We start from the raw sequence: 12901 nt of genomic DNA on the forward strand, positions 1-12901 counted from the left end.
ACACACACACATATTCGACACATGCATAATACATACAAGTAGATTCAGAGGTCAGTCTCGGTCTCTTTTTCTATCAATGAGTCTCTCTTCCAACCACACACTTGCACACACACACATCCACACAAACATGCATGCTACAGGCATACATAGACAAGAGAAAGAATACCTCCATACAGTATTCTATGTCATTCCTCTGACTCTCTCTCTTTCTCTTCTTCTCTATTTCTCTTTCTCTTTCATTATTCTCTCTATTTTGCATTTTGTATTGTCTCATTTCTGTCTTTCAGTCTCTGTGGTAGCTCCTTTTGCTCTCTCTCTCTCTCTCTCTCTCTCTCTCTCTCTCTCTCTCTCTGTCTCTCTCTCTCCCCCCTCTCTCACTTATTCACTCATTCATTCACTCACACACACACACACACACACACACACACACACACACAGATTCCCTGCCGCATTGCAGTAGGTTGTAAATACTGAGTGCCAGCTGAGCTCCACTGAGCTGCACCAGTGAAATACTGTCTTTGTCTCTCTCTATCTCTCACACTCCGCCCGCCCTCGTGAAACGGGGAAATGTAAAGTTGGAAAAGGGAGAAAATACTGTCTTTTTGTCCCTTTGTCCCTCTGACACTCAAACTGCCCTCATAAAAAAGAGCAGCGATGAAAACAAAACACAAAGACGCAGTGGACGGCGTCTATCTCACTCTGTCCATCTGTCCCAGGCGCATTTTGTCAAGGGAAGAAGGAAAGGAGCGGTTTCTTTAAGACATTGATTCAAATCCTTGAAATCATAGCAGGAGAGTGCGGAGAGCAGCAGGGAGAGTGGACGGATGGAGACGAGATCCATCTGTCTCCCTCACACCATTCTGAGGCAGAGGACAGGATGGGCTTTGTTATCTGTTTGCCAGGTTTCATAGCTCCTTACATGCCCATTGCTGAGTAGCCCATTTGCATATAGAACTAATGTCCATCTGACGTTTCAGCTTGAGGGCCCAGTTACGGCCTGCAACTACGCTTTCTTTGATTCTGTCTCTACATTGGTGAACGAGACACCACCCAGAAATAGTTCAACTCACATGCAACATATATATATATTAATGAAATCAGACCAATAAAGGGTTAAGTGCTGCATTTTGAGAACCACTGTCCTATAAAGGTTCGTACTGTGTTCATACTTGTATTAATACAATATAGCCAACATTTCTTCTTTTCGTTTGATTACTTAAGTTGGTGATATTCCCCCATTTTTCATGTTGCTGATGTACAAATGTATCACTGCACTTTTTAAAATCTGATGTTATTTAGCTCCATGAAATCAAAAACCTTTGTACATCTGCCGTCCAGTGGCCACAATCAAAGTCCCCACATAAGCCTCTAGTGAGTTGGGGGTGATGTGTTAGAAAGTGTGGGCAAGACCCCCACCTCACCTCCAATGGCGAACAATGACATCACCCACCTTGCTCATAATGACATGCTGCTGCCAACACTGTAGTCCTAGTGATTTCTCTTAAGAATACACATCAAATACTCAGATATTTACTCCTTTAGTCATTGCTTTAAATGTTAAAATGTCAGATCTGTACCTGATTTGAGAAGACAGCTGGCCTCCATGCTTCTTCTTCGTCAGCAGGCTTATACAAAAAGAGATTTGGAGAAGAAGAAGAAGAATTGATGAGCACGAAACAAGAAAAGTAGAAATAATCAAATGTGTAGGCTGGTATCATTATTCTAAAACTAGCAAAGGAAACGTTTTAATCCGTTGTCTCTCCAAACATGTTAACGTATCTGTCGGTTATAAACATTATTTTTTATCTCTATGTGAGTAGGAAAGTCACCATGTTTGCCACGTGTTAATATTTTAACGAATGAATTGGAATATTTTGAGTTTAGTGGAAAATTAGTCTTAAAAGAAATTTTGTTTACCGTTCACGGTCGCGCGCGAGTGTCAGGCAGCGGACTCGGTGCAGAGAGCGCGTGAGGTAAAAGCCAGCCGCGCGTTTGGCTACGCATGCGCACACATGACCGCCGGCGGCCAATGGCGGGCCGAGCCTGCTCGTAAAGACGCGCTTTACGAGCCCGTGTGTGTGTGTGTGTGTGTGTGTGTGTGTGTATGTGTGTGTGTGTGTGTGTATGTGTGTGTGTGTGTGTGTGTGTGTGTGTGTGTGTGTAAATCGTTCAGACAGAAAAGAGAATTTGTGGCAGCTGCATTAGAGTGAAAGCTGAATTCACTCACTCGCTCACTCACACACACACACACGCACACACACACGCACACGGAAACACACACTTTTCTATCTGTTGTGTGTTTGATGTGTGTACCGCTTGTGTTCTGCAAATCCAAATTCTTTGTGTACTTGAACACAATAGGCCGATCAAAACCATTCTGATTTTCATGTTATGAATCAGGATCTTCATCTTTCAAAACACGTTTGTTTTCGAAGGAGTCTCAATATGTTCTAAATAATTTCCTCCTTCCATTTCCTCTCCTCATGTGTTCCTGTGCACAATGTTTCATAAATACAGAGGCACCAAAGAGCCCGTATGTGCTTCTCCTCTAACCTCACACACTCTATTGCATTTGTATCTCGACGTTATTCAGTATGTATATTTGTGTGTTAGATGAACCAGCGCGCGAGCATACAAGCCACTATGTATCTGTGACTTTGCTATTTCATATATTTTTAAAAGTGACTCTCACCGAAAATTCGTTCGATATTTAAATAAATAACATAAATGCAATTTCTTTGTCTCTGGGTTCAGAATGAGGTTTTCCCATTATGTATTTTGAAAATCACTATTTTGTTTTGATGTTTTCACAGCAGCACAAATACGTAGGACGACAAACGGCTCCACGCAAGGCCTAACTCGCAGTACAACAAGGCGGCTTCTACCCGCAAAACAGCAAAGAAACGAAGCAAAATGACACAGAATTATAAGCATTTATCCATGACAGTGTTCACACTTTGAAAAGGTATCCCTGCACATATCGTCGACCTGTGTATGGGATCGAGTCCCTTGTCCGTCGACAGGAACGAGCCCACAGAGCTATTGAACGTCGAAAGATTCAAACGCAGACCAACCTTACACGGAAAGAAACTGGAATTTAACTCAAATAACAATTTTTATCACTAAACGAATAATCCTGAGAAGGCAAGAATTATTCGGGGAGTCAAACAAAATGAATCAAACAAGAATAGTATAAGGCGAAGAAAATGGGCGCGTGTCATAAAGAAAAAAGAAGAGAATTCTTACGGATGCTCCTTAAAACAAAATGATCAGTCCTATGATCATTCGGACCATAATACTGACGACATTCTTCACGTGCCTCTTTAAACAGTGTAGGATGTCATCTCTAAATTTTAGATTTGATTTAAATCAACATTGTGTGGAAATAAGAGAAAACTAATCACAAACATATTTTGTCTTAAATTAATTGGATTCCTGATATTGTCGTTTTTTCACTAAACCACTCAGAATATTTTTCAAACTATCAACAGACCTTATTGCAGTTAAATTAAATCAAATGAACACGTAGGTCCTTCTTTTCTCTGTTGTTGAGATGCATGCTGGGAAACATGCCGCGTGCAGACCTCCTTGTTTATAATAACACTATGGTGCAGAATGACTATGTTTTCATTCACCTCAATGTTAAAGTGAATGTTAATATGGTATCAGTTTGTGCATTTAGGCTGCGGAGGTTGTTGTTTCTGTGCCGACATGCCGTTTGTCTGCCCCTAGTGGTCATTCTGTAAAATACAGGTCTTTTGTTTTTGGAGCTATCTGACACATTATGTTGTTTATATGTATACATATACTGTACATATAGCTTGTTTGACAGTGTCTACGTGTAGATGCTTTGATTGCAGTGTGGTAAAGTGTATCATGTACTGCAGTATAAGCAACTTTTTAGACTTGTTGTTGGCAGATTCAGTAGGACCAAGCTGATTTGTGACTGTATAGGTCACTAAAACGCATTGGTTTCAGGTATCATGGAAATTCGTGCTGCTATTCTATACTTCCCTTTCATCTCACAGCCCTCCTTTCTTCCTCTTGTACGCCAGAGGCCACAAATCCCTCTGGGCAATGACGTCATCATGTCTTATTTTGCAGAAGAGTAAAAGGAGCTTCACAAATTCCTTTTACCGCATGATTGACATACCCGGAAACACTAATAAATCATGCATGATGCATGCCTTTACCCATGGATATTGGCTAATATTCACAGAATCCTTGAAATATTGCCCTTCATCAGCACCATAGGTTATGAATATGATGCCCTCATTAGAATAATTAGTAACTCACCTCCATGTACTGTAATGCACTCATAGCTCGTGTCAACACTTTTCCATATGGTCCTTTATAGTGCGGCCTCCATCTACAGGAGGAGGCGGCTGCCATAGGAGCGACTGCAGCGTTACCATGGCTACCAACCTCCAGATTCCTTTTCATTCCATTTTAATGACAATGTGATCTACTTTGCATGGCAGCCATCTTATCACAGCGGCCACAATTCGCCTATGTTTCGTCCATTTTACATTCTCAACAAAAGCCGAGAGCGGCGACTCGGCTTTGACTCTGAGCTGAAGTTCCCACATTGACTCTGACTCCTTTAACCTTTTGTCTATAGACGCCTGTTAACATCCAGCTGTCTAACACGGCAACAACTGAACCTGTATTTTCTCTCACTGTGATGAAGAATCAGACAGGTGAATACAAATGAACCTTTGCATTGCCACAAAACTTTCTCTCCTTACACTCAAATACCTCATAATTATTTCCAGCAGGCAGTAATGCGGCTTGTTAGGCATCATTGTGTCACAAATAGGTCCATACTTTATGACTTAGTGTATTTCCATTTTATATCCACTTTTTTTTATAGCTGTGCAGATGTGTGCCAACACACACGGAGAGATGCATTGTCAACATTTTACGGCCTAAATTTAATTGAGGCTCAGTAATTGATAGCAGACGCGGTGAGAAGTGAAGGAAAGTGCTTCTTAAAGGAGAGTTTCAGTGGGATTGCTCAAGGCTCTGCGCATTTTCAAGACAACACAAAGCATTTTCTATCACATTTTCCTTTTGGACTACATTTTTAAGGTATCTGGTACTTTCAATGAGGAAAAGGTGTTGATATTAAAGCTGCATGTCTTGCTTTGTCTTCCATACTGGTTTCACTGGGTGGTGATTGACAGATGGTGTAAGGGAACTCCAGAGACTTTTAAGGAGTTTATTGAGCGTTTTAGCTTGTAGAGGAAATGTGTAAGTGGCATGCACACACACGTGCGCACACACACACACACACACACGTTCTCCTGCATGTCTGTCTAGAAATTATTCCAACCAGGGGCACTAATAGTGAAAAGATTATAAAAAAAGACATCCTTGTATTCTTACTTATAAGGCTGCATGAAAATGGCCCAAACATTTTTCTTGAAGATTGAGTTGATTATCCCAAAAACTAAGGAGGAACATTTTCATCCGATCCTAATTTATAAGATATTCAGAAGTGTCCACGATGAATCAGATTGTGTTCAGATTGTCTATTTATGAAAGCTCTGTCACTTTGGTCCTTCAGGTTCTGTTTTACCTTTGGTGGTGGTGATGTGAGGTCGTTTTGTTCATATTTAGATCAGAGGTTTTTCCTCCAATACCAACAATATCTTTAATTAGGAACAGGGTCCGATGCCTGCTTTACCTGTGGCCTTTCAGTCACTAAGATGTCCACGGGTGAATGACTGCAGGCATCAATAACAACAGTCCAAAGGCTGAGATCAGACTGGATCGAACCTTTATCACCACCAAGGAGGCCTTTAGTTTGTCCCTTTGCTAGTTATAATCTAGTGTCAATTTGGAGACCTTGGTGTGATGCGTGCTTGGATGACAAGTTGGATGACAGGTTATCTATAGCGAGGTTCTACTGAGATTCGAGGCCCAGATTGCTGGATTCAGAGTCCAGAGTGCAGATCATTACACCCTGTAGAACCCAGCTGCGCCCTGCTTGTGAAGAAAACGGCCTCCATCTAGTGGACGCATTCAGTAACTGCACGTGTAAACTTACAGCTGTTGTTGTTGTTGATAATGTTGATGTTTCACTTTGCAGCTTTGGCACTAAGATCATTTATCGATCTCTAATCGTCCCTTTAATTTATTAACTCCGCCTGCTTTTTTTCTTTGGCTTTGTTTGTCCTTTTTGATGCTTTATCCAGGGTTATTTGTGTGGTTTTGCTGTTGCTCCACAGCAGGTTTTCCTGAAAGGGACAATATAGTGACGTAAACGTGTGTTTCATGAGCTTTTGAGTGTTAAAATTGGGTTCATATCAGATCCGTGACTTTGATTATTGATCCCTATTGGGTCAGCTAGTTCTCTTAGTTGTTGCGCCTTTACTTAAATGAGTATATCACCTTAAATAAACACTTACTGCTTTATTCTCTATGTATATCGCGTTAGCTCCTCCTCATAACTTTACCGGTATTAAACTGCAGTATAGAGTTCATTTAAACAGCTAATCCGCGCTAATCCACGACGTGCCGGAGTCCATCCAGTCAACACTTCTTTGTTCTGAGCTCATTTGAACCGTAACTTGTTGTTTAATGTTATGATGCCGCTGTGAATTCCTTTTATTTTATGACACAAACTTTATTGGGACCATTTAATTGAGAGTAATAATTTTACCATTAGTGGGTCTTGATCTTTCCTATTTAATTTCAGCAGCTCACAAATATTCCCTTTGTTGTCGTTGAATCTTAACTCGATCCTTTTATTTGATGTAATATAGTTTATGTGATGGTCCAGTTTTTTTATGGCTTTTTTTTCTCGAACGGATTTTGCGTAATTTTCAATTCTATCGAACTAAGGTCTAGTTACTTAAACGCGCACATGGATTTGGAGTGAAATTCTGGTATTTAACTGCAAATTAAGTGACTCTTTCTTTCTTTCTTTCTTTCTTTCTTTCTTTCTTTCTTTCTTTCTTTCTTTCTTTCTTTCTTTCTGTCTTTCTGTCTTTCTTTCTGTCTTTCTTTCTGTCTTTCTTTCTTGTAACATAATAATAAAAAAGAAGTGTGGCCTTACCTGCATAAAAAACAAACAAACAAATCTGTAATTCACTGACAAACTTCCCTCCCGCTTTCTGTGTTTCTTCCTTCTCGCCGCAGTGAATTAACTCGCTGGTGTTTTCGTATAATTGGACGAATAACAGCGAACCTCGGGACTTAAGAGGCTTTGGACTCATCGACGCCATTTGTTTTGCGTTTTATTTCCCCGCCGGGCTGTTTCCTGTCTCTTTTTTTGTGTGTGGCGTGTAGAAGTGATTCAGCCTGTCTGGTCTCATCTGCAGACAATGACTTTAACATTTAGAAGGACGATTCAGGCTCCAAGGCAGGAAAGGATGTCCAATAAAACCATATAGCCTCTATGACTGTCTGGGCTTAATTACTTTATGGTACCTTCCTCTCGTTCTCTCTCTCACTCTGTGTGTATGTGTGTTTGGAATGGGGGGGAAAGTCACGTTTATTCTCCAAATGCATGCTGTTGCTTTATGACCCTGCAGTCGGATGAGCGCTGTGCTCGTTATATGGCCGCAATAAATGAGCGAAGCTACGAGGCGCTGCACTGACTTTGACGAAACAAGAAGGCACAAACTCTACCTGCAGACACACACAAACACACACACACACACACACACACACACACACCTGTATTACACACAGCGATGATAGGAAACATGACGATATAATTCAATCAGGGATTCTATTCTCATTATTAAATAACCTAATTTTTAAGCGTTTTCGTTCTTTTGCAATAACCACTATTTGGACCCGTATACCGACGAATACTGTCACTATTATAATAAGTATAATACGTTTTGGATCGTTCAACCAAAAAATTAAATCGTGTAATGTATGTATGTGCTATTTATAGGAAAAGCTGTAGTATTATATCGGTTTTGTTGTTTTTTGTTCATGTCTTTATTCTTCTAAATAAAGAAAATAGACTTATTAGAGTAATAATAGCCGTATTTTGCCTATATTTTTACGGTTGGAATTATATTTACATTACGGCCATTTAGCAGACGCTTTTATCCAAAGCGACTTCCAATAAGTGCGTTCAACATAGGTATTTAAAAAACAACTGAATCCTCCGGCAAATCCAAGTTATAGTCTGAGTCTGAAACGCGTCAACTTCTGCTGTAAGGAGTCATAATCATAAAAATAAACACATGCATGAAATAATGATAATAAAATAATACAACAATAATAAAAATAAATGCATGAAATAAAAATACATTTGCTGTGATTTTATTATGGTAACAAAACTTAATAAAAATCTACCTCAACTATCACTGCAGAGCCATTAAGAGCAAAGCTCCACCGGTGCTGCTGGGCGTTACAGCTGTGAGGTTATTGGTTCCATCAAAGGAGCCTGAACCCTACAGAAACAAAGTGACATAAAGGAAACTGTGGGAAGTGCATCATTAACAGTGATGTCATAATCCAGCTTTTATTTGATAAAAAAAAATCAACATGAGCAGCACATTTAGCCTTAATGAGCAGATGAAGGCCTTACTCATCACATCTGGTCTCAGTTATATTACAGCACAGGCCTCCCGCTGCAGGCTAACATAGCCTGGTGTGTTTGGTTTTCTCCCAGAGAGAATGTGTGGTTTCCTGATGAAAAAAACACTATAATACACCTTTAAATTGCTATGATATTCCTATAATATTGCTATTACTGCCTGTGGTACTATACAACAATTCATAGCAAAGTCATTGTACTTCACGGTAACCTAAGATTAACTTCAACATTCTAAAATGACATTCGGCTGTACATTGCTTTGTGTGATCCTTATGAAAATGGATTGTTCCTTCCAAAGGCAGTTGACAGGAAAAGTAACCAGAATGTTACTCCATATGACTCAAGTGTGTGTGTGTGTGTGTGTGTGTGTGTGTGTGTGTGTGTGTGTGTGTGTGTGTGAATAGAGGCATAACGTTATCTGCATAATAGACCCACGGTAACAACAGATACATAGCAACAATGACATCAACAATAACAACATCAACAAGTTAACAACGACACCAAGGACTACAAATAAGCATATTGTGATTGGCTACGTGCACGGCTGAGAAAAAACTAAACAAAACAAGGAAGCTTATTCTGTTTTGGAGGAGCAAAAATGTCCAAAGTCTCTTTTAAACATCACATCACCGCAGGGGAGCCCGGGGTAACACGCTATAACGCACCATCAGGCGCCGGAGGAGTTCCATGATTATCGGTGTTAGTCCCTCCTTTTGCTCCACACACACACACACACACACACAGGAAAAAATGGCTCCATTCACAGACTTGTTCAGGCATTTCAAGTAAGATTCTACATCTTCAGTTGTCGTTTTTGTTGTCCTTTCTCCCCGTGACACCGCTGACCCCGGGGTCACGTCCGCCATGTCTGTGTGTTCTCATATTTACAGCCCTATATGATGCTGAGTGAGTTCAAAGCCAAGCAGAGGTATATGAACGCAACACAAAACTGGTGACCAAGCTTTGATTCTCCTTTCTAGGCTTATTGGGCCTCATCATCCACCATAAGGTCCCTCGGTGGATGAACTCTACGTGTTGGATAGTGGCCTTGTGCTAGCATATAACAAGAAAAGAGTTCAGTAAGGAGGAAGACGCACACTCGGGCCTGCACACAATTTTTGTGTAGTGGAGTACGTGTAAGTATTTTTAGTCGTAGACATGTGAGACACCCAAGTCTATCAAAAGCAGATGTTGCTGGAATGGGTCTAAGATCTCAAATAGCAGTGTTATGGACTTCCCCCTGTAGATGCCGGCGTTGTATTCAGGGACTTATAAGTTACGGCGAAGCTTCCCCTGGGTCGCAGGTTGAATGTCAGTTTGTCTCATGCAGGTAGAGGAGAAATCGAAAGTGGAGAGTTGGGAAGATTTAACACGAACACGCCATGAGATGGGAGTAGAAAAGGGGCGTTACAACATGCTCCGGGCTCCCCTGCCATCGTGTGTGTGTGTGTGTGTTTGTGTGTGTGTGTGTGTGTGTGTGTGTGTGTGTGTGGCAGTCTTTTCCTCAATCCTTGCTGAGTATCCATTGATTCTTAAAGGTGTTGGGTATCTCAGGGGGAATGCATGTCTTTTCTTTCTTTTATATCAGCTTTCTAACCTCACCGCCTCTCCCTCATCCCTGGAAACGAAATCCCCCGCCAAACGACCCTTCATCCATCCATCATTCGTTTATACTCCTCCTCTCCCGGATCATCAGCTTCTTCATCTTCATCCGCCTGTTCTGGAACCAGATTTTCACTTGTCTCTCTGTCAGGTTTAACAGTCCTGCCACCTCCAGGCGCCGGTCCCTGGTCAGGTACATGTTGTAGAGGAACTCCTTCTCCAGCTCCAGCGTCTGGTGCTTGGTGTAGGGACACCTCTTCTTCCTGGTGGACTTGGCGTGGATCCAGCTGGCTGACGGGTTATCTGGAGAGGAGAGGGCAGATTCTTTACATTCCGTATATATAGACTGAGGAAAGTTTGCAGTTAATTACATTTTATAACCAGGCTTCTTGACCAGTATGACAGGAGCGTTGATGGATCGTTCGCCTAAATCTTCCTTAACGGTTCTGCGCCTTTTCTCCCCTTTTAATTTCACACCACTTTCATTTCCATAAGTGCACATAATGTGACATTATCTGAAATTATGTTCGTCGGCGTGGCTACAGAGCTTTTAAGACGAAAAGGTATTTGGAGGAATCTTTACAACCTAATCACTGGCCAAGGAACAATAAATAGAGCATGAGTACAGCCAATAAAGACAGACTTAAATCTCATTCAGAGTGCAGGCAGAGCTGATAAACAGCCACACACACACCCTCATTTGGTTGAATTACTAAATTGCATATTGGAAAGTGACATCTGAGGCTCTGTCTGACTGATGGACACTCTGTGAGACACTTTACTCCCAAAAAAGTGAAGCACCCAGAGAGAGTGAGACAGGCAGTGAGTTTGAGCAACAGGTTTGAGCTCCATATGCATATTTTGGTTTAAATCATTTATAGGCTGACTTAGACTTTCAGGTGCAAGGCTAATGGGTGTATTTCACAATAAAAGCTCACACATCTCAAAATTAATCCAATTGATGCATTTTAAGGGTTGCAAAAAAAAAAAAATCATCCCTATTTCTAATATGGAAGGAGGCCATGACCTCACCAAGTTCGATTCTTTGGCCTATAGCTGCAAAATCTATACACTATATAAACTGTAATATAATTTTATTGCCTGTATTTGAGCAATACACAGCTGCACTATAGGGGAAGCTGTAATAAAAATATTCTGTAATGCAGGACCTATTTAGCTATTTAATAACAATAATAATATTATTTGTTTTCAGTTACTGTATGTCGTTCCCCTTACAGTTTGATTTAAGTTATACATTTAAAACAGTTTTAGGGATATGGGTACGACATAACAGCTTTATTTGGGTAAATGTTTAGATTTTAGTGAATTGAGAATTCATGCATTAATAGAAACACATTTTCGCTGGACTGAATATTATCACGAAACAACGAAGCCACGTGAATTAATTATTTATCAACTTTCCGTGTGTGTGTGTGTGTGTGTGTGTGTGTGTGTGTGTGTGTGTGTGTGTACGTGTGTGAGTGTGAGAGAGAGAGATAGAGTGAGAGCGAGAGCCTACCTGCGTTATTACTACAGTGACAAATTGCTAAATAACAGCAATAACACCTTAATTGTGCTAATGGACTATAAAGTTTTATATTTTACCGTTTACAAGACATTTATAGGCCTATAAAAGTTACACACACGCACGTTTACTTACATACTGGCCACATTCTCCCTCTCACTCACTCACACGCGCGCGCACACACTCTCTCTCACAAACACACACGCGCACACACACACACACACACACACACACACACACACACACACACACACACACACACACACACACACACACAGACAGACACTCAAACACACTTGTGCATTGACACTTTTTAAAAGCTAATAAAAATTCCAGTCTTCGCTATCCCTCTTTACCCGGGTCAGCCTGCTGCGGGGTTTTCCTCTCCTCTTCCTCCTTCTTTGGCTCCGCTTTCCTCCCGAGCTCCTCCGCGGTCCCTAGCCGCTCGAGCACTACCTCGTTGGGGCTGGCGAAGCTCGAGTCCCCGGGGCTGCCGTGGGACGGCGGAGAGCTCTCCGGTTTGACCGCCTCATACCTCGGGCTCGGGTTGGAGAGGTCACCCTGAGCGGGGAGACACCCGGGAAAGACGACCGACGCCTGGGTCAGAGTGCTGTCCGGCGCGGGAGCTGCCCCCTCCCAGCAGCGGACGAACCTGCCCTCCGAAGGCGCCGCCGGTGCGAGGTGCTCGGCGTGGCTCTGGCTCTGCGGACCGTAGTAGGGGTGGTGGTGGTGGTGGTGGTGGCTCAGGAGGTGATGTGGATGGAAAAGCCCCGGGATGGAGGCGGCGGGGGCGGACTGCAGCTGCGGAGACGAGGACGAGGAGGAAGAGGAGGTGTTTGTCCACGGAGAGAATCCATTTAGGCTCGTTTGTTTGCTGGAGAAATGTGAAAAATCCGGAATGTGTGAGCCGGGGGTCTCCTCCTCTTCTGCTGCCCGGGCTGGCTTTGCGCAGCCGGCCGTCGAACCCTGCAAGCCTCCCGGGATGAAATGTGCACCGTACGGCTCCTCGGTCTGGAGTCCCATCATGGAATAATAATTCGTTAGCGACATGTTTATTTTATTATTTCAATAAAAAGACATTTAAGTGCGACTGTAAAACGTTAGATGGGCTGGTATAGTGGCTTACATCCTCCCCTAAAAATGGTAGTAATTTTTTCCTGCCCTTACCTTCTTCTTGGCTGCCCATTGGTTATGCTGCGGATCACATG

The 12901-nt window shown here is 42.0% G+C and overlaps 1 protein-coding gene and 1 long non-coding RNA gene across 2 annotated transcripts in view; one reads left to right on the plus strand and one right to left on the minus strand.

Annotated features, from left to right (window-relative positions):
- Positions 1 to 12901, plus strand: part of LOC143008627 (uncharacterized) — a 36957-nt gene that overhangs the window by 14829 nt on the left and 9227 nt on the right. The window lies entirely within an intron of this gene.
- LOC143008624 (homeobox protein Hox-D9b-like) lies at positions 10158 to 12743 on the minus strand. The gene is made up of 2 exons (XM_076160469.1): positions 12050 to 12743; positions 10158 to 10471 (listed from the first exon to the last, which is right to left on the minus strand). The coding sequence occupies exons 1-2, from the start codon at positions 12741 to 12743 to the stop codon at positions 10227 to 10229; spliced, it is 939 nt and encodes a 312-aa protein (XP_076016584.1). The 3' UTR covers positions 10158 to 10226.

This window comes from Genypterus blacodes, unplaced genomic scaffold (assembly GCF_046128005.1).
Source record: "Genypterus blacodes isolate CSIRO-AG114 ecotype Tasmania unplaced genomic scaffold, CSIRO-AGI_Gbla_v1 ptg000105l_1, whole genome shotgun sequence".
Lineage (NCBI taxonomy): Eukaryota > Metazoa > Chordata > Actinopteri > Ophidiiformes > Ophidiidae > Genypterus > Genypterus blacodes.

Coding starts and splice junctions, on each gene's coding strand:
- LOC143008624 (XM_076160469.1), bottom strand. CDS start 12,743: ATGTCGCTAACGAATTATTATTCCATGATGGGACTCCAGACCGAGGAG. Junction 10,472..12,049: donor CCCGCAGCAGGCTGACCCGG/GTAAAGAGGGAT, acceptor TCTCCTCTCCAG/ATAACCCGTCAGCCAGCTGG.